The sequence below is a fragment of the Periophthalmus magnuspinnatus genome, chromosome 12 (assembly GCF_009829125.3).
Source record: "Periophthalmus magnuspinnatus isolate fPerMag1 chromosome 12, fPerMag1.2.pri, whole genome shotgun sequence".
Lineage (NCBI taxonomy): Eukaryota > Metazoa > Chordata > Actinopteri > Gobiiformes > Gobiidae > Periophthalmus > Periophthalmus magnuspinnatus.
Window position 1 is genome coordinate 3,998,613 of NC_047137.1, and position 22,447 is coordinate 4,021,059.

At 39.7% G+C, this 22,447-nt stretch overlaps 1 protein-coding gene across 3 annotated transcripts in view; it reads left to right on the forward strand.

Moving 5' to 3' along the window:
- The first annotated feature begins 211 nt into the window (after nucleotides 1–211).
- Nucleotides 212–22,447, forward strand: part of sh2d3ca (SH2 domain containing 3Ca) — a 65,409-nt gene continuing 43,173 nt past the window's right edge. The window contains exons 1-4 of one of the 3 annotated variants that reach the window (XM_055225724.1): nucleotides 212–281; nucleotides 889–1,149; nucleotides 2,712–3,186; nucleotides 6,757–6,796. In XM_055225724.1, coding sequence (XP_055081699.1) covers nucleotides 263–281; nucleotides 889–1,149; nucleotides 2,712–3,186; nucleotides 6,757–6,796 — 795 coding nt within the window. In that variant the 5' untranslated portion in view covers nucleotides 212–262. Of the gene's footprint in view, nucleotides 282–888; nucleotides 1,150–2,711; nucleotides 3,187–3,525; nucleotides 3,575–6,756; nucleotides 6,797–14,636; nucleotides 15,023–22,447 lie in introns of those variants that run through there. The other 2 variants (XM_033976138.2, XM_033976137.2) reach the window with 2 other exon arrangements.

Sequence of the window (22,447 nt, forward strand, 5' to 3'; positions counted from 1 at the left end):
CTGTGTTACCCTGACTTCCTCTATAGTGAGAGTTTGTTGAACACTGACAGCTCTTGTCATCTCATCTTTTCATTTCCTGTTAGCGCCGCTGATCAGTGACAGGAAGTAGAGCGGCCCAGCTGTAGCTCCTCTCCATCTCTCACTTCTGTCAAACTTCAGTGTACCAACTAGTGTGTGTTCCTGTAGCTCTTGCGTACGTTTGCTACAGAACAAATACAGAATCTTCACTGGTCTATATATTACCCCACACTGAAGCCACAACATGAGTCTGCGCAAGTTCAGTGAGTATTTATTATGATTATGTATGTGTTATGTAGTACCAGCACAAACATGAGGATGTCGCATTTATTGCAGCTGTTACCTGCAGTGCTGCCAGCTCCGTTCACTCCTAATTACAATGATTGTTAGATACTAATACTACTACTGCTAATTCACAACCCTCTGACACTCTTAAAGAGAATTAAGCATGGGAATGCAAGTTTGCTAAGGACATATATTTAAAGGACATGTGTCCATGTGTTTAAATGAGTTTCTTCAAAATAATAGAAAGTAACAATTAAGTTATTGTTTTTTTTGTAAAAGGAACTGTATTCAGCTAATTTCCCAAAAATAGAGGACTATCTGCAGGTGCAAAAATGTTTTTGTTTTTTTTTAACATTCAAACATTTCAAAGTGAAAAGTAACTAATTTTTAGATACTGCAATAACAACAACATCACTCCCAGTGTTACTTTGGAAATGTATGTATTATGAGTACTTAGAGTACTTGCACATTGAGTTGCATTATAATGTAGAGCAAAAATGCGAAAGAATTAAAACAGCATAATGTTTATTTCACCATTGGTTATACATTTCTTTATCACTAAGAAACACTGTCCTTTGTCTTAAGCATTTAAATGGTTCGGGAGCCTCACCAACCTGTCATTCCGCCGCTCCACTGACAAATCGCAGTCTGAGTCCAGGTCTGGAGGGAGCAGTGTGTCCTTTGATGGAGACAAACCAGGACTGGACAAAGTACCGGAGTCCACAGTGGACGACCTGGAGGCCATGCGTCCTCGAACATCCAGCTACGTGAGGTCCACTGAGGGCTATAGTCATGTGGGCACACTGCCCCGACTTCTCCAGAAAAAGAGGGACAAGAACAATCAAGGTCAGAAAACAGAGGCATCCAAGCTGCTTTAAATTTGTGTGCAAGAACAACATATCCTATTTCAGAACACACCTATTTACAATAGGCTTTTACCTTTATAATAGATTTAAGTTAGATTTCTAAATTACAATACAAACACTTTTCAGCTGTATTAGATTTGCTTTTTATAGTGCAAACACATTTGTACATTTCATTCCAGAAATCAAGTGACAACAGTTTGTATTAGGGCTGAACAATTAAGCAAAAGACTGAATGATAGTGAATTAGTCATGTTTAATTGCCAATGATATGGTTGAGTTTTTTGAATCAAGTGGTCTGCTCTACAACCAGTCCTCTGTCACTATAAACATATGGTTTGGAGCTCAGAGTTCAAACTCTGGATGGATTCTTTTATTATTTTTTGAGTTACACCACACTAATTAAAAGTCTGTATTGTTGATGTTCATGAGCTCCTCATGCATGAGTTTGAGTTGGTATAAGAGTTCAAGTATCTCACTGTAGTTCTCGACTCCTCCCTCACTTTCAAAAAACACGTAAAAAAAATCTCCAAACAATTAAATTTAATCTTCACAACTTCCGACATATTTGACGGTCATTGACATTAAAGGCAGCAAGAATGTTTCTGCATGCTCTGATCTTTTCACATATCAAATGCTGCTTCACTAAATGGACCCTGACCAGTGACACTGCACTTAAACAGATTGAATCACTGTATAAAAGAGGACTACAAATCTTTGCTAAGAAAGCAATTTCATATCACCACTGTCAAATTCTTGAAACATATAATTTATTGAGCTTTGAAAATTTCAAACACTTTAAGTATGCTTGTACAATATACAAAATCCTCAATGGACTTGCACCAAAACCACTACAAGAATTCATTAAACAGAAACCTCCCACTGGCAGGACCAGAGCGACTACTAGAGGTGATTGTGAGGTTCCTTATAGACGTACCACCTTCGCACAGTTAGTCCTCTCAGTCAGAGGCTGTAACATCTGGAATAACATCCCTCACACAATAAGAGAATCCTCTACGTATAACACCTTTAAAACTCACCTTAAAAAATGGCTCAAATCTAATCAACATTGCTCCATTGGAGCTGTTCAGACTCATGTACATGATACATACAGAGATGACTAACACGTCTGGACTGAACTGGCTTTAAACTAAATTAACTTATTTATTAGAACACTACAGCACTTTAAAATTACTGGAAGCACTTTAGCCACATACACACTTTATAAATAGGCACTTTAGACCGTGTGGAGTGTGAATTTTTTGTGATCTGTGTAGTTGTTTGATTGTTGTTTGTGTTGTCCTGTCTCTTGTCCCGTTTTAGATGTTGAGGGACTGCGAATGAAAATTAGCGCGTATTTTTACTGGTATTTATTAATGTGCATTGTCCCTTTTAAATAAATAAAATAAAATAAAGAAAGAAATGAAATCAATACAAAGAGCCATTATAATGTTTGATTGTGAGAATTGAATTGAAAATCCTGATATATTTTTTCCCCATATCACACAGTCCTACTTTGTATTTTTCCCCTTGTCTAATCCCCAGAGGGCCCCAGCAGCAGTAAGAAGGTTAAAGACAAGTGGAGCCTTCGCAGAAGTCAGAGTCAGTGCCATGATCAAGTCCAGTACCGAATAAAAACAAGGGACAGTCCAACCAGACAGAGCAGACCAGAAGAGGTGAGACCTGAAGCTGACCCTGGAGCCGACTCTCCTCCGGATCCAAGTCCAATCACTCCACATGAAGACACAGGACAAAAAAGTGTCACAGACCTTCAACAAGACCACACTGAATCTGTACCTGAGAATTTGTCTCCCCCTAGTGGCTCCAGCGCAGATACGCAACCGGAGCCCTGCAAAACAACCAATTATGAAAAGCAAGAAGAAATAGATTTGGAAAAGAAAATATCACCTGGATCTTGTAGCACAGGCGTGTCTGTCATGAGTGAGGAAGACAACGACCAAACGACTGTCCCTGTGTGTGAGCAAACGGAACAATCACCAGAGAGAGAAAAAGACCCAAGGTAGGCTATTTATAAAACGTTTTAAAGTTCACATTTCGAATAAAAGTCACTGAAGTCATCTGAAGCAACTAGACTAACACCACATGCTGTAATCAGAGCAGAGGTTGCAACTAAAACTGTTAAAGTTAAATATTTGGCTGTAAACAATTAATATGTGCGACACTTACATTTACAAGACATACTCAATTGAACTTATTTCTGTACGTCCATGGATGGCGTGTACAACTTAAATTCCGGAAGTTTTCAAGCCAGGGACATAAGGTTAATGGGTCAATACCTTTAAGTATAAACAGGGCGGGCTCTTGCGCGTCTTGCTGCGCTCTGAAGTTTTGAGTGCAGTTTGTGTGGACCTCGGTCATAGTCTGGTCTTCTTTCGGATGGATGTAAGGTGAGACAGTCTCTTTACGCATTTTACGCAGCGACGTGTTAGTGTTAGTGTGGATACGTGGATACCTTAAGACAGTCTTTACCTTTGGCTTTCAGTGCCCTCAGTTTCTGTGTTGCATTTTCTGCCATTTCCCACGACATGACCAGCCTCATCACAACGCAGCCATATCGCGTTACGTGGGGGATTTTCACCTTATGCGTAAAGTTTGGTTGAAAGCTGTAGAAAAGCCAACACAACGGGCGTGCGTGTTTGAGCGTGCATCCGCGCATTAGTTCAGCATAGGGACCGTGGGAATAGTGCTGTGGTGCACAATCAGCCCGGTATGGGACATCAAAGAGACCCTTTCTTCTGTCTGTGCTGCCCTAAATCATGCACTCTGTCCGGGCATCTCCGTGACCAACTGTCCGTAACTGCCCCTGCTTTGTCCCTGCCAGACGTGGAGGTTTTTGAGGAAAAAAGTGTCAGTGGTACTCGGGGCACTGATTGTCCGCCACCTGCTTGGAATGTTCCACAATATGGCATTTAACGTTGGGGACGTGACTCCGCTCATGTTGCAAAGAAAACAAGATGGAAGTTTAATATTACACAGTGGAAAATTACAGGCATCTTTATAGGGAAAAGCGGGTGGACCCCATCCCCACTATGGTTACATAGTTACATAGTGCATCTTCATTCAGCTCAATCGTCCAAACTCCTCACTAGTATGAAAAGAACATTACCCTGGTTGGACACATGTATCTTATAGCCCATGTCAGTTTATATAAAATAGATTGAAGTACTCTGAAAATAAAATTCATCATTTTAATCAGATCTTGCATCACTCTTAAGTCAAAGATTTCTTCTGTTTGCAATGTACAAAATGCAAGTGTGGCCTGAGACTGTGGTTTTAGGGAGTGCCACTGGTCTTACAGAATAATTGTTTACATGCATCACACTCTGTCATCTGAAGATACTAGTGGCAGACTCTTGTGGTCTGTCAGTGCCACAATGAGGCAGAATACACATTGAACTTGGACAGAAACAAAGGAGGACAAATAACATTCAAACTAGAATTTGTTATGTTACGAGTTGATTTGTTTTCGCACGATGAGTCATGCTTTATCTTCTGCACCACTGATATGATATGGCTCATTTTCTTTGTCTGACAGATTACTGTACAAGGAGTGAACATGATATTACTAAAGATAATCTGTAAAGCAAAATTGTAGTCCCCTTACTGGTAGTTATTGAGTTTAATAAAACATAATATCATAATAACATTCATTTAAATTATAAATCTTAATCCACTGATGCATGAAGTATGCCAACAAAATACCACAGTTTACTTCGATATATAGCCACAGAAAAATGACATGATAACCGATAATATTAAAACTATTTATACCCCTAGAACAGGATAATCCGAGTAAGTCTTTTTCTAAGTGGTTGCTGTAGTATGTTGTAAGAAATGCATGTGGCAGTAAATAAACAGAACAATTACTCACTGGTAGTTAGTTCTAGTATCTATGATTTGTCATAGATGTTTGTTGTTAAAGCTCAACGGTTTTCATATAGGTTTAAGACTACAAAAAACTAAGAAAAAAGTTATTAAGAGCGTAAAAGAAGATACTTGCAATAATTATTGAGCCTGAAAAACGATTGTGGTTTCTAACATATATTGAATGATAAGTCGATATAGTATTTATTGTGGCAGCCCTGCGACTATCCTGTATTTTGCCTATATGTTTGGGCTGGTGTATGTGTTATGGTTGCGTAGTAGGGCAGGCAGGGCAAGTTTATTTGTATAGCACAATTCGTACACAAGGTAATTCAAAGTGCTTTACAGAATAAGAAAGACATTAAAATCACACAAATCAAAACATAAATAATCACAGATAATCATCATAAAATTAACATTAAAAGAGAAGAGTGCAGAATAAAAATCTTTCAGTCGTATGCACAGCTAAACAGAACCGTTTTGAGCCTGGATTTAAACATTGTCAAAGTCGAGGCCTGTCTCACATCTTCAGGAAGACTGTTCCAAGTTTTAGCTGCATAAAACGTAAACGCTGATTCCCCATGTTTAGTCCTGACTCTGGGCACCAGCAGGAGGCCGATCCCTGAAGTCCTCAAATTGCGAGATGGTTCATATGGCACTAACATGTCAGAGATATACTTTGGACCTAGGTCATGGAGAGACTTATACACAAGCAGAGCTGCTTTAAAGTCTATTCTTTGAGCTACAGGAAGCCAGTGCAGTAGTAGTAGTAGTAGTTGTTGTTTCAGTGTTGTGTGTCGCTCTATTGACTACCACTTTATCATATGTGTGCGTATATCAGATCAGTTTTCTTGCTTTGCAGTAGTTTGTAGCCCCACAGTAGAACTTATTAACATTCACAGGGCTGATTCTATGTTGGCACTTTGATCTATTCTTGTTGTACTCACGTGAGACATAGATTTGAGCCCCGCCCACTTCTCACATTAGGAAGCTGTATGAAAGATGTTCAAACCTTGTGTATAATTCCATGCTTCTTTAAGCTGGTTCTCTTTCTAGTCCAAAGGGAACCCAGTAGTAGAGCCTGTTCACTTCCCACGCTGGCCACAAGGGGGCTTTTTGACATGTGATTTGTATCCATCATATGTGGAGTTACGGTGCCCAGGAGATTTGAACTTAATGCTCAGTGGAGTATATCATATCAAGGCTGGAGAGAGGCTGCTGGGAAGTGGGCCGTGGGAAAACAAGCTCAAAGTGGTGGTGTAAAATGCCCTGCACCTGTTACAATAGGTTGCGTTGACGTTCTAGAATTTGAAGTCATAAGATATTTCAGATGGAGGGCACATGTACTCTTCATGGAAAACATAGCCAAACTTATGAGCCACAAATGTTTAACTTTATAATCATAGAGCTCCACAAACCTGATATTAAAAAAAACCAAACACAACAATATTAAAATTATGACAAAAATTCATTCAACCGACAATAATCACGTCTTTTGCATCAAATATTGGCATAATTTTCTTTTGTGTGTTTATTTATTTCTGAAGACATTTAGAATTCCTCCAGCTCAGTGTTAAACTAGGGATTCTAGATGTTGTGAACTTGTGATGTCACATGAATGCAACCTGTTCTTGATATTGATGTTGCAATCCCAGACCAGTATTGCGTCTGAATCTATTCATGTTTTTCTTTGTCTGTCTTGTAGCCACATGGAGTCCAGTCAGTGTCATCCTGAATATGTCCTGGTGAGTACCATCCCACTGTTGATGTTTTGTAATGAAGCACTGATTTCAAAATTCACCAAGTAAATATTATGCAAAATCTATTCGTTTTAATGGTATATATATTTTTCATGATTAATTAGAATAGAAATCAACAGTTATTTTCGTGGCCGATGCAAAAATTTTAGAAAAAAAAAGAAAGAAAAACAAATTTTAGATTTCTGAAATGCAATGTTTACTGCACAGAATTCAGTATTTCCAAGCATATTCTAAAAACAGAATAATAATTTTAGTTTTTATATACTGTACCAGCCCATGTCGCTTGTGTAGTCTTCCAGGGTAAAACATATTATTTTCAGGCTAGTCATTACCATTTACCAGTTACATCCTGGGCACAATACAAGCAGGCCGTCTCTTCCATTACCTCTCCTGTATGTATATAAGGGAGCCATTTTCTGCTTGAGATACCATTAAGCATGAGTTACAGCAGTCTGACCCTCCTTGATCTCCCTCTGAATGCGATTTTTAATGTGAGCTCTCAGAAATAATTGAGTTTGATTATTAGCCCTCGTCCACAACAGTTACCTTCTTTTCAGCAGGCTCATTCTGCATTTACTCTAATATGCACTGCCATTTAGTTAATTGAATTTGAACTTAAGCAGCTCTCCAGGCACCAGTGGCAGTGAGATGTTCCTGCATGTTAATTCCCGTAGGTGGCGCCACTGTCTCAATAGAATTTCACTTGTGATTGTACAACTGCACTGCTTTTAAGATGCTTGTCTCATGATTATAGAAGAGCTATGTACAGTATCCTGATAATATTCAGACAATATTATGTCAATCCAATATAAATGCATTAAGCATGTCTTTAAAAGTATGGGTAAGTTGAGGTTTATGTATCAGACAAATGTACAATTATTCACAAAAGTGCTGATGTACTACTTAATTAAGAAGATTGACACATGTTCTTAAAGTTGCATTTTTTTTAAATCACAAATTATGTACTCTACTGAGCTGTCGTATCTTCAAAACAACATTCACAATATTATATATTTTTTACATAATCTACCCACCTCTTACTTCAAAATCTCATCACTATCTCATATAAGGAAGTGAGACAGTAGATCATAAAGCTGGAAGCAAGTGGAGTGGACAGGAAGACCTTATGTCCACATTGCTCTTAGGAACTGTTGTGCTATTGATTAGACATCAGAGGCAGGCAGTAAAAGGCTTCTCCTATGACCCTGGTCTGCTATTCTTTTGTAAAACAAATACAACCATTTCCCATGGCCATAACAAATTGACTACAGTCAAATCCCTGTGCGCCTCCCTTCACATCAGATTTACTAAGCCGCTGTGTGTAAACGCTCTCAACCTTTTCTGACATATGAACTCCACTACAGCAGCTCTGCATGTATTAAAAGGAAATTCGGACTTGTACCAGACAGTACTGCTTGTGAAAAGAAATAGGCATATACATTCTTTTGATATGGAAATCAGGTGTGTGTCATCACACCTTGGACAATTGTATGGTTCTATCATAATGTTAAACCAATGGAGATTTTAAAATGCTAACTAACGCTAACTGGTGGAATTTGTCTGATAACTGTACTTACCATGTAGGCCTAGTGATTGAACAGTTAATGGGGTTGTTCCACAGCTCTTTGAGGAATGTGACATGTGTATATATTTTAAATTAATCAATCTATACTCTTTTTTTAATCCAATTTAATCTTGAAGCTATCCTATTTTATTTGTACATTTCTGTCCCACCACAAAACCCTCCCCCTCCGCCCCCTTCTCTCCTCCTCCCTCAGTTGCAGGCAGCCACTTCTCCATCTCCCTCCATCTCTCTGAAACATTTATGGCAGCTGATGTTTAAATCAGGAGTTGGCCTCAGTGTAACGTCTCATAATGGAACAGACCACAGCACTGACCCCCTTCACCTCGTACCACTTGGCTTATGACATGCATGCAAACACACGTGCCCACAATTTTAAAGGTGCAAGGTGTAACCTTTCTGGTGGAGGGTACACCGTTTGCTTGTCTGGAGATGTTATTACTTTGCCTGGAATGTTCCACAGTTTGGCATTTAACTGATCTATTTTGCATTTATCATATTACAGATGTTTTTATGACTGAAAAAATTGCCTGAAAAACATGCCAAAAACTGGTGAGCAAGGTCTCTCTCCACAGATCTGACCTGTAACTTGGTCTGGTGCCATTAGCTGCTTGACTCTAAGGTGATATGTTTAATGTCACACTCTAAAACATGCAAATCAGTGACATCTCTATGTAGACAAGCAGAAGATGGACACTCCCCCAGAAATGTTACATAATGCATCTGTAAATCTGAACAAAATAAATAAAAGTGACATGAAACAGCTGCCTGTTTTGTGCCACATTATGCTAATTTATTTAATTTTTTTAAAGTAAAATTTTACTTCAAGCTTATTTGAAAGTGGTTCGTTTGGATGTGCCTGTCTTTCATGATTGTGCCTTTGATTTTTGCCTACAGCTCAGCCTGGCTTTGTCTCCTGTCCTATTTAGTGTTAGATTAAGAGGAGGGGTCTGGATGGGGGGCTATATGCATAACTGAGTTTTTGATTATACAATTGTTTTTGCATTCCAAAATCCAAAATGAAAGTGCCTTTGTTGGTGTAATGTTCAATGTGCAGGGGGAATGTTTTGGCCATAACAAAGGGGCGTTTTATTAAAGATGTCCTATTTACTGTTGGTGCAATGTGAGCAAAAGAAATCACATGTCTGGCTCAAGAATATGAATGTATTGCAGATGTTAGAGTAATCGGACAAAAAATACATATGTAGCCTTAAATCATATTCCATGTAACATAAAACAACCTATATGTAAGTATGAGAAATCCATGATTACACATAATCTCTTCTATCCCAAATCAGAACATTTGTATTTGACCTGCATAACCTGCCTTTTTATGACTTGGGGAAAGTTGAAAAATAGAAAGTCACTTTTGTTGAATAAGAGTCATTTTGATTTTTACATAAAGGTGATATTTTGCTGCTGGTACATGGTGCCTCGGCAGTTGGAGCAGCTGCTTTCCGGCCTCCTTATATCTCGGCCTCACTTTCATTTTTACTTAATTCATAATGCTGAGTGTCAGCACAGTCATAACGCTTATGGAAATTGCATAGTTGCCGTTGTAATTAAGATTTGTAAAAGTCATAGCCTAGAGTTCTATTTCTGCTATGGCAAAGTAGAATAGAAAATCTGTGTGGGGCCAACTATAAAGAATGAGTATAGTTTGATTAACAGTGTTTTTAGTGGGAGTTTAGTTCACACGGTGCAGTGTTAAACAAAACATAAATCCTGTAGGTTCACTTTTGGGCTAATTATTGCTGTGTTTGATATACAATGAATGCAAGTGTGCTGCCCTGTTTGTGTGAATATGGGTCAGCTCTGTGACCAAATGGATGTTGTCATTCTGTTTTTGGCCCTTAGTGATTAAGAAAGGAGCAGAGAATGAATAAGTCTTTGTACCAAGCAGGCTGTCAAGTTTTAAGTAATAAGCACCATTGATAACCAACTGCATTTAGCCGGACATCAGCTTTGCAGATGTAGATGATTTGTGCTGTTATTCTACTCAAGATGCCATTTAGTGTTATTCAGGTTAAAATGGCAGAAGCTTTATTTGAACATACAGTATGCAGAGTTCCGCCTGCTCTCTGGCATCTCCATCTGTGCTTTAGTGTGATAGTGCGTTTTTATTCCACAGAATTGCACTTGGTACCTGCCCATCCCTTTCCAAGGTCAGCTTCTGTTATCTGTGCACCGCCACAGAGAAGCACACCCAGGAGGTCCACAATAATGAGCAACACATTGATCTGCTACAATGGTCCTACACACCACTTTATTTGAACTAAAAATCTGTTTAGTTTCCACAGCAACAGTTACACAAGCTTTAGTCAATTTAATACCAGTAAAGCAGGGCCACTGATTTGTTATTGGCCAAGGGCAGATGGTACAGGTGAAGAGAAATGATAACCTCTACAGATACGTGGTAATATTAAATGAAAGGTAGAGCTGCCATTCAATAAATTGTTGGTTTAAAACTCCCTTGCTGATGTTATGTGAAGTTGTTCCTATTGTGTTGGGCCACTTGTAGTTCCTGTGTAATAAAAGGTCTTATATGTAATTGGTGGGGACTCACCTTGTCTTTGTTCAGACAAGCAAGTCGATCTGTAGAGCCTCTCTGACCCCACTCTTAGTAAGAATTGAAGTTTTTCAATGTATATTTTCAGCAATAAAAACATTTGTATTTGAAAATTTTGAACTTAATGTTATGCTGAGGAATATTCTAGGCAAAGCAATAATATCTCCATGGAGAGAAACAGGTGGCTGAGCCCACTACAAGAAAAATAAAGTTGGGCATAGAGCACCTGCATCTCTCTCATTTTCCAGCTTCATATCATGACTAAATGTGAACACTTAACTCCTTTGCACTGAAGACTTGAGAAGGCATACAGGTTTACAAAATGTCATGAAAAAAGTTCTAAAATATCAGTGTTCATTACATTTTTACTGTGCACTCCCCCTCTCAAAATTGGAATGTTCTTTTTTTTGGATACAATCCTTTCTGTGCTGTCTTTGTGTCAAACAGCCTCTTTGGTTCGATACCGATTAACCAGTTGTTGAAAGGGTCTCTTCTGTGCGATTTCAATCAGTCAGATCATTAGCTGTCTCCACCTAACCCCCAGTGGAGGCCCTCGTCTTTGTTTTAGCCCCAATCATGTGCACGTAACATTTGGACCAGCCCGCAGCCTCTCTCTATCTCCCTTTTATCCCTCGTCCTTCACACGTGCCTTTCATTAATCGGGGTGCTCCCAGGCACACGCGGTGATCCTCCATTGTGTGCCCCTATCAGCCTGCGGGATGGGGCTGGCTAATTAATATTTAACTAAAGACTGCGTCTCAGCCAACAGGAGATGGGCTGATAGAAAGGAGGGGAAGCGGAGGGATGGTCATAGGAGAGAGAATAGGGGAGCGAGAGGGGGGGGGTTTGAAAAAGGATGAAAGGTATAGTCATGAGAGCTGCTAGCAATGATGAAGGAGTGAGAGGTACAGGTGATATGGGTCATGGAAAGGTTATATTTGATAGAGTGAGGAAAGGAAGAAATTCAATACAGGAGAGATACAGGATGGAGAGAATACAAGTGAACTTATACAATGAACTGGAAGAAATGGTATAGTCGAGGAAGGAAACACACAAGAGACATGAAACTATGACAGGAAATCAAAATACAGAAGTATTGGGAGGACCATGAGAGTGCTGACATTTTGTATTGACTTGCATGACATAGTCCCGGTGCTTGCAGTGATAAATATATGGAGACCAGCCTTCCCCAAAGAGTACACCAATAAACTTGGGGAAGACAGTATTCTCTGTGTTCCCCAAGTTTATTGGCATACCTTTTGCCATCCACAAATATACTCCATAAACCATTTTCAAAAGACTGTATACCTCCACAAAGCAATACTTAAGTATTGTCCCCACTTCTGTAGTGCCAGGCAGTAGCGGAAGAACAGTTTAAATAAAAACCATGACCAAAATGGCTCCACCAGGTACATTTAAACAAGTCACACATGAAAAAGATTATTAGAATAATTAACATGAGAGCTTACATTATGACCCAGACCCTGTTATATGCGTGCATTAGCAGTGAATGCTGTTCCAAGACTGAATAAGTGGGTTTTGCATTGTAAGAATCTGTCCACCTCTGCTTATTACATTTAGAAAATGTGGATCTAGATCATAAAAGCTTGAGGTCAATAGTATTTTTGTGTAAATACAACAACAAATTTACTGTACAAATGTTCTATTCTCGAATCTCTCCAAGTGAGTGAAATTACATGTCCTGACCCCAGCCATATTTGTCACTGGCTGTATCTATGTCTTTATTTGGGCATCCATCATTTTGTCACATGTGTTTTCCAGAGCACACGATTTGGGGGTGTAAGTATGGGGGGCAGCTCCAGATGTAGCCGGTGCTGTGCGGTGATAGTTTTGGCTTTGATTTAGCGAGGATTGATGTTGGAGAAGAACAGAGCCCCTCTTATGAGATTATATGTGTCCCAACTGTATAATCTGTCTAATCCCACAAAGGATGCTCCCAGATTAGACAAAGAGGAGACGCTGAATTAATCCCTGCTCGGACTTGTTTCACCTTAGCAGACCACTTTTGTTCTGCTCTTGACCCAATGGAGAGAGTGAAATAGAAGATGCAACTATGGCATAGAAAACACAGTGAAAAGGAGTCACTGATCATTCTCTGGGCTAGTCCAAAATTTGGACTAATTGTTGGCATAAAAACTGTACCATGCAAGTAAACGAATATCATTGCACATGCATGTAATTATAGAACCTGAAAGAAAATAAGAATAGACATTAGACTGTGTATTGTAATGTAAAAGATATTACATCTTGATATAAATTTAATCACCACCAAGACAACCACAAATTACATTTACATTGTGTATGAGAACGTTTTTGACAGGAAAAATTGGTGCATAAAACAAGCTTTTTGTGTTTCCAGAAAACAAATCAAATTGTCCATGAGTCCATTTCCCCAAACAGAGATGACATTTTAGAATGTAATATATATATATATTGTTGTTTTGTGGTATTCTAAAAGTACCCTATTGTGAATCAGTCTGTCTATCCAAACATAATGATGTAATTCTGTCTTAACAGAACTGCTGTTTAAAGTAAATGATCTTATTATTACAGAATGGGACTGCAGTTGTTAACCTCTCTGTAAAGGTTTGCTGCTGAAGCTTTGCATGTTTAGCCTTTTTGTTTATTATACTTAGATATATTGTGGGCTTTTTGAATAACAGTATCCCTTAAACCACTTTTTTGTTTTTTTTTAAAATCCATATTTTGCTCTTTTTTATTGGTTGGAGCTAGAACACAACCTCACAATTTTTCATTTCTTGCCCTATTTTTCCTTTCTCTGCTGCAGTGGTGCGGACCCTCGCTATATGCCGTGTCAGATTTTTTTGGATACTATGCATGTGGGGGGCTTAGCTGTGGTGTTGCCATGGTGAAGCGTCCTCTGTGATGTCACTGTCAGGCCTCTCTGGAGATGGCCCCTCCCCACACACCCCCTCTCTCTCCTCCCTTCTCTCCCCTGTGCTGCTGGTCCCTGCTGAGTGTGTTTTGTGTGTGTGTGTGTGTGTCCGTATGGGAATGGCCACACAAATCCGGAGTGCGTTAGCTGTGAAGCACCTGCTTCTATAATGAGCTGTCTCGCTGCAGACCGCATGGCTTTTTCTGAAACGCATCATTATTTCTACTACACAAAAACACACACACAATAAAGAGCACGACTTCCCTGGAATTGCTTTGTGAAATTTGTGCCACCCCTAACATTTTAACATTATAGTGATTGGAACGAAAGGTTGTAAGGTTGTGAGGGCAGCCCTTTTAGAAGTCCAAGCTATACCTCCTCTTTCTGCCGGCTCCTCTTTAATTATTTCATTTTTCAAAATCACATCCCCTTATTCCACTACATGCTTCACCCCCCAGCCCAATATGTCAGCATTGTCTCAGCACAGAGTTGGCGTAGCGGGGGATTTTGGTGGGTGGGGTCTTCTTTTGGCTCCTCTCTCCCTCTCTCTCTCTCTGAATCTTTCTAACATTCCTACCCCCCCCTCGCTTCTCATCCTCCACCCTCTCCCTCTCTCACTCTCTCTCTCCCCTTTGGACCGCCCCCTCCCCCCACCCACCCACTCACTCTCCTCCTTTCATCAGCAGCAAGCAATGAGGTAATCCCTATAGCGGCTGTGTGAAGTGCAGCAAGTGCGGGTGGTGGTGAGAGAGAGCTCCACTGAAGCCGGTTGCAGGCTGAAGGAAGCAGGAGAGGAGATGTCAAGAGCCGGAAGATCACCAGCAGCGCGTATCGGACTGCACTGTTAGCACGCCGGGAGCTACGAGCTAATAGATGTTAGCGGCACAGCTTTAAGACTAGGTTGTGGCGTGCTGGTGGCAGTATGTGAGAGGAGCAGCCAGCCACACACGGAGTCAGGCAGGCACGGAAGGTAGGGCTGGGTCAAGCTTAGTCAAGGCAAAGAAGTGACTGGAAGAGTGAAGAGGATATTTGAAGAGGATATATTTGGCAGAAAGGTGCACCATGACGGAGAGGTGTAGTCTGTGGAGTGCCCTGTCGGCTGCGGCGTGCTGCTTCTACCGGGGGTCTTTCATGCAGGTGCAGGTGAGTGGAGATCATGGCTCGTTTACATTCACTGGATTCTGATCAACTGATTAACTGCTTTGGAAAAACAGTGATATGTTTTTGCGGACGATTTGATTAAGGCTGTTAATGTAAAGACAGAAGTGAATTGCATGTTGTTTTGGAATATTACATTGCAAATAAGGACATTTTCCAAAGTTGGATATGTGTTAATACCACTAAAAGTTTGTTGTATTTTGTTTTATTTCGCTTTCTATTCATATTATGATTATATTTGTAGCATTCTGGGCTAGATGTAAGTGACAGGTCGTTATTATCATGTGTCACAATTTACAACCTATCCAATATTCATGTCATAATTTGATTTAGTATTGCATTTACAGTAGAATTTGCAACTTAAAAAATGAAACAAGACTTCTCATATTGAAAAAAGTAGTAGTCTATGCTAAGTGTAGTCTGTGCCTATAAAAGTAACCCTGAATCTTTCACTAATGGGCTATTATAAGCAAATGTCCTCATGGATTTCTCACTATGTGTTCTGAGTACCCTTACTATCCTTACACTGGCCATTTTTAGATGCACCTTGTTCAACTTTTGCACTTTGCGAGTGGCATTCTCACTATTGACTTTGCTCTTGTCCCAGTAGCTATAATGTCGACTCGCTTGGTCCACTTGTTCTTGGAGACTGATGATCTCATAGATGCAGTACTATACTTTCAGTTTCAGTGAAAGCAGTGTATCGACAAAATCTGATGCATGTGTGAATCTAAAAGTGTGTATACTTAGACTACAGGGGTGCTTACAGTATCTTAGTGTATCAGTTAACATGTCTAATTCTAGCCAGGCACTCGTAACTTAATATCTGACCTTATTCTATGGATGGCTTGTTTTCTATGTATCATATATGCCTTGTCACAGTTGATATTTGATGCTTGTTGTGTTGTGGGACCTTTCAGGAACCACATGAGGGGCAGAGGGTGGTATTTTAAAACTTTCATGCTGAAGGATTGCACATGCCTAAACTGTCAAATGAATGACAGGCAAGACAATGTCAAACATAATACCCCAGGGAGCAGAGGGATGGTACTGCTCGGGGTGGTGATACTGAGAAAGGGAGTACAAAATCGTGTCTTGCTGCTGCCACATTGCCATAATTAGGGCTTAACTTTGTAATCTGTCTTGTTTCTTTGAGGTTTTGACTGCACTTTAAGCAGTTAATCCTGGTATTCCCAGTGTAATCTTCTGTGTACTTTTAAAGCAGGTATAACATTTTGAAATATAGGAAATCCCCACTCAACCAGGCAGATTCTTTTCCCGGATTGAGAAACAAGTAAAGCAATAAACTGGTCTGTATTTTATGACCAGTTTCCATACATTGCTGCTCAAAGCACATACTGCCATTGTGCATAAGACATTTAACTATTATGACAGCAACAGCATCTGGCCTAAAAACCTGCTAAATTTGTATGCAACTGGTTCTCTATTGCAAAAAAACCAACCAAAAAACAAACAAACAAACAAAAAAAGGGGACAATATATATGCTTTTCACCTCGCAAGAGTTAATACAAGAGGCACCAAAGCTTATTCTGATCCTAGTTGCTCCCATGACATATTCACCTTTTGAGGACTTTTTTCAACAACAGCATTCTGTCACAAATCTGCAAGTGAAATACCCACTTTGTATTTTTGACATCTGCATTTGTTTAGCGTGAAGTACGTCTTAGCTCAGGGTAATCAAGTTATTTTAATGAAATCAGATTTGAGGTTGATTCTTTGCTGCGGAGGCGGTGGGTGTGTGAGTGAGGCCTTAATTAATTAGCTGATGCATGGTTCGCGTTAAGTGGAAGCGTTTTTACTGTGAAAGAAAAATGAATTGCCTAATTTTCTGCAACTTGGCTTTGTTTACAAACAGTCAGTTTTCATTGTAGACAATATTGATTTCCCAATCCATTCCAATTAAAGATAGACTGTCAGGCACACTACTGCTCCACACACAACCCAAACACTGTAGTCTGCCAGGACATAATTGTTCAAATATATCTTCATATTCGGCTATGCTCCTCTTGTTGCCACAAGGGGAGAGTGATTTATTGAATGTTTGCTACTCAACACAATAACTTCAAATTAACTAAAAAGTTGCACTTTGCTGATCAATGTTCATACAATACAGGGAGAGTATTGTAAGAAGCAAAGTGTATTGAAAAATATGTGGACTTTTGAAAGATGTATTATCATTCAACTAAAATAAATTCAAATTAATTTTTAAAGAAACACTGCATAACATTCTGGAGGTGGCACATCACCCACTTAGATAGATATATTTTATGCTACAGTGTGGAATATTATAGGCAAAAAACAATACTGCTCGTGGTGGTGATACTGAGACAAGAAAGACCATTTTTATACATTCTTCAGTGCTTTGAAACATCCATAATGTTTATGTTGGGTTTATCAATGCATTTTTGGTTTACATTTGTGTTTCATCCTGCTGATGTATAATCTTTTTGATCAGTTTCATGATTTCAGTAACATACTTAAAAAAAAAAAAAGTTAATACAACCTTGATATAATTGAATATTGTGCATATTGGTATGTAAAAGTACATACATGTAACTAGTACACATGTCATATACAGTACCAGGCGTGTACTGTTTACAATGGTGGCTGTTGTTGCAGTGACAGTGGGGTGTGACCTCCGCTCATGAGCTGTATCAGTGAAGAGATTACACTTGATCCTCTGGTCTAGACTCCACTAAGCTAACTACTAACACACACATCTGTCCAGCTCAACATTGTTTAGGATAGTGGTATTAAAGTGATTGCTGCCAGTGCATTTCACAAACTGGGACAATGCAGAGTAGACCCCCATCCCCCTCTACACCCCCTGCACCACCCCTGCAGATAGACACAAATGCCAAACTCCGGTAGATGTAGTTAGATTCAAATAAGCACATTCACTGCTTGATCATCTCTTGTGTCTTGGTCTCCTCCCTCTTGGCCTCCCTGCTGACCTGAGCAGCATGCAGCAGGCCTGTGTGTTCCCTTAGCAGCTGGTACCTCTGTGCTGTAGTGTCCAGGCAGAAGACCCCTGTACTGTAGTAGCCCCCTGATCTCACAGTATGGTACGACAGCATGTGAGTGTTTAAAATGCACTGCTGGAATGTATACACACATAACCCATGTGTTTAGGTTATACACGAAGATATTAATAGGTATAAGAAACAATGGAGGGCAGTGTCTGTGGTCAGGGCTACAAGAGAGTGAAAAAGGCCCGTGCGGTTACATGGGCTGAAGGGATAAAGAGTAAAATATACTAACACTATGACAATATTATGCTTCTTTAAAATCCAATCCAAATGGGCAGGAACAGTGAGTAGCCATAGTGCCATCGTTAATGACATTTTAATAATCTACATGTCCAGATCTTAAACCAGAGTCTTGGTCAAGAGTTCGTTGATGGAGAAGTTGCCTATTGTTGAGAAATTGGATCACCCTAAGAAAACCCACCTAGATAGGGAGGGACATACCAAGTCCATACAGAGCAGTCCCTCTGTTGAACCTGGGGCCTACCTGTTGTGAGAAAAGACTAGTAACAAAACTACCATCCACCACAGCATTATAAATCAAGATTATTTCTTGACTTTTTTTCATTTTGAAGTGTCTATGAAAGCATTGATCTAAGAAAAATGTTTCATGCTTCTGAACTCCAAAAACCTTTCAAAGTTACTGAATGCCCCCGAAAATACAAAGAGCTTCATTCACTTTTTCTGTGTCCATATCTCTTCCAAGTTGATAACATCTCATTATAAAATAAATAGGAAAACAAGAAGCCTCTGTTAATCAGTTGCTGGTTCTGCTTCATAGATCATAAACAAGATCCGCTCAGACCACCGGGTGTCTGCATTTCAATAAGTATTGTTCCAGTTAAACCAAAAAGTAAAGCTGGGATATCATCAAATGTTGCCTTTGCATTTTCACTGAAAAGAAAATGGCACTTTTAATAGACTTCTTCTTGTGGAAGTGGAGGCCCATGGTGCGAACACTGTATCTTCAAAGGACCACTCTTATTACAAGCTGCGCTTTATTTAAAGCCTCCCCACTAACAATGCACCATACATATTAAACTACAACTTTATTGCTTTCGCTCAAGTCTGTGGCGTTCATAATGTCTTTGGTCTGTGTCTACAATTGCCTTATTATTAACTTTACAGGCAGACAAGCCAGCTAATATAAGTGTTATTCTGTAGACTTTACTTTGTGCTTGCTTTTCCAGAACGATGCTCCAATCCGCAACTAATAAGGAACGCTTTGGAGTCTTTTAGCCCATTCAGTCAGTCACAGTAGGTTAACCAGCAATCAGCTTGTCAGTCTTCTCCCCAGGGGTCCCCCAGCCAGCGCTTCAGTATTATAACCCTAGCCATCACCCCTGACCGTGTCTAGTCAGTGCTTAGCTAGCTGTGGAAGATACGACCACACTAATGCCATTATGTGTGCCGGAAAAAAGCAGAGTCCGGGCCAATGGCTGTATGTTTTTAAGCATTGAAATATTCACCATGTAATCCCCTCTTCTTCACTCCGGCTATCTCACGCACTCGGCTCCTCCACCCCAGAGCTTTTGCTGCAAATCCTCTTTTGGCATGCCCGCCTGTCACACCCCACGGGCTGGTGTAGTATGAAGGGCAGCTGGGCGTGTGTGGAAGATTGTAAATGTGTGTGGTTAAATTGCCTTGTTCCAGAGACCATATCCTCATTAGAGCGCGCTGATGTTTTTGGCATTAACAAGGGAAGAGCCAGTTCGTAAGCAGGACAGTGTACCAGTGTGTGTGTTTGTGTGTTTTCCATTGTGACAAATTGTGCTCCATTTGGTCCCCTGCTCATACTGCTGTCTGGGCAGAATATGAATGCATAAATCAACATAACTTTATCAAGTGAGTTTGTTAAATGTCAGTGTACATACTTGCTTAAATATAGATCTGATATTTTGTTTCAAACTTTGCTTAACATAAAGTGCATGTACATTTGGTACTGGCGTCTGTGCTCCACCTTGCTCAGAGAGATTGACATGTTGTTTCGCATTCCTTTCACAAGATTTTCATAGCTCAAATATTATTACTGTATTTCCTGTGCCTCAGCAAAAGTAACACTGTAGGGAACGCTGCCTATTATATGGAAGTTAATCTGTGTGATGGGGAAAGCTCTTTGTGAAAACATGTTATAATTGCAGCTAGTTCACATATACTTCATATGTCAAAGTCTTCTACCATACTGTTTGTTTTAAGGTACACTTTATTATCCACATAGGGAAATCTGCCATCTGCATTTGATCCATCTTTTAATGCCGCTGGGGCAACCTATGAGGAGCAGTTGGTGCCAAAGTGCAGGGCACAGGGACCCATCTTTAGATCTTGATCTTGTCTTGGTCAGGACTACCACAGAATTTTATCTTAGTTGCATGTTTTGGGCTTGACGGGGGAAACCAGAGTTCCCGGAACCTTCTTGATGTGAGAAGAGAGTGCTGGCCACAGAATAATAGTGCATAATTGTGTGTATAATCTCAATGCTTGTTCACCGTTTCTTGCTTAAGACCCATAGTGGAATAAACTCAAACTACAAGCCAATGGACAAAGCATTATGAAGAAAAAATGGATGTTATGCTTTGATGGGGCATGACTAGAAAGTTTGATGCCGGTATATTCAGTTACCATGCAGTCGCACAGAACTTATACTTTCTCTTTATGATTTACCTATTTCTACCTCAGTAAAAATAGTTGGAAAATGGAATAAGCTTTCTGACAGAGACCTCAAGGTGAAATCATGAACTGAATTTGCACCGCTCCGCTCTCCTTTGATGAAAACTTTATTGAGCCAGCAACTAATCTTAAAGGCTAAGCAGGTACATTTCATCCTTCAACACAAAACGATCTGCACTCTTTCAATTAGCATAAAATAAAAAACAACTTCTTTGTCTCCGTCTGACATTAGCCAAAGAAGTACTCCACTAATTGAGCACTTTAACACCATAGGCTCCGTCGCAGAAACCAGGGGATCAGCATTTTACACAGCAGAATTTCTATTGCTTGGCTGGGAGCTGGTTGGCACTGTCCCAACTTGTGCTGTCTTCCTTCTAACTTCCACAAAACCAAACCATTAAGAAATTGTGGGTCAAGCTGTCTATGGATGCAACTTTGAACCTATAAAACATAAAGTGACAGAAAGCATTAGGGGTTGGTGGTAAAGGAAGTCTTTTTGTAGCTTTAACAGTGTCCTCCAAAGTCCACTACCCTCTCTATTCTCTGGCAGTCTTTTGTCTCGGTGATAGATTGTGTGCACTTGCATCTTGGCTCCTAAAAGTTGGGGAGAACAGCAGCGAAGTGGAGTGGTCCTTGAGCAGCAGGTCACTGTTAGGAAGCTCATTTTGAAGGAACAAATGGGGCTTGTCTTAGTAATGAGATGTTAACAGATGTGTTGACATATGGCTGACTGAGTGACTTTATAAAAATATGACATGTTTGCGAAATTAATTGTGTACAGGCTGTATACGGTGCAGCTCAGAAGTGGAGAATTTCCAACAGTTTTGAGATTTTTGTATTAGTCCTTCAAGACATTATGGCGTAAATTGTGAGGAAAATTTGTTTAAAATTTTGTTCAAATTCTGAAAAATCAAGTAGATCATAGATAAGCATCCTTTCAAAGTTGTATTGAAGTTAAATTTGTTTTGATTATATCTATGTTGATGCACTGCAGGGTGAAATCAGTGCAGCAGTTGAGTGGGTTTTTCCTTTAAAGTTGTTAAATGTCCATGTGATGGCAGCCAAAAGAATAATATATCCTTTATTATAGACTGATAAATATTTGGTACATTCATGTATTGAAAGAACTGATTCAAGTGCACATAAGTTCAATATTTATAAATCATGAATAGATCCAGTTTAGCCTGGACACACCAAAAGCCATTTTAGAGCAGAACTAACCCAAAGATATACATTTAGCATAATGCCGTTTGAGATATATGAAAATACATCTGACAATTAAGAAGTGACAGTTGGTGCTGTCAGACTCCAGACTCTAAAACCATGTCTGGTGCCGACTGCTGTGTTTGACAGATCCATTTGTGCACTGAGTTGTGATTCTGCTGCATTAGTCACTCAGGCTGAACACTGTGAAGACTTTGTTGTTTTGACACTTTTATGCCTGTCGTTATTTTAGCCCCCCTGGTAGTAAATACTTATCTTACTTACCTTACACTGTATAATATATTTTGACACATACCGTAAGAGCAAGAGGGTGCTAGAATTGAAGAGCCCCCAGTACAGATCATTAGGGCTGCACAATATATTGATATTGCAATATTGGTGCATACAATAATCAATATCATGACAATTTAATAATCGCAATAACACTAAGGTTCTCCATCTGACAGAAATGTACAGTTTTTTTATTATTAT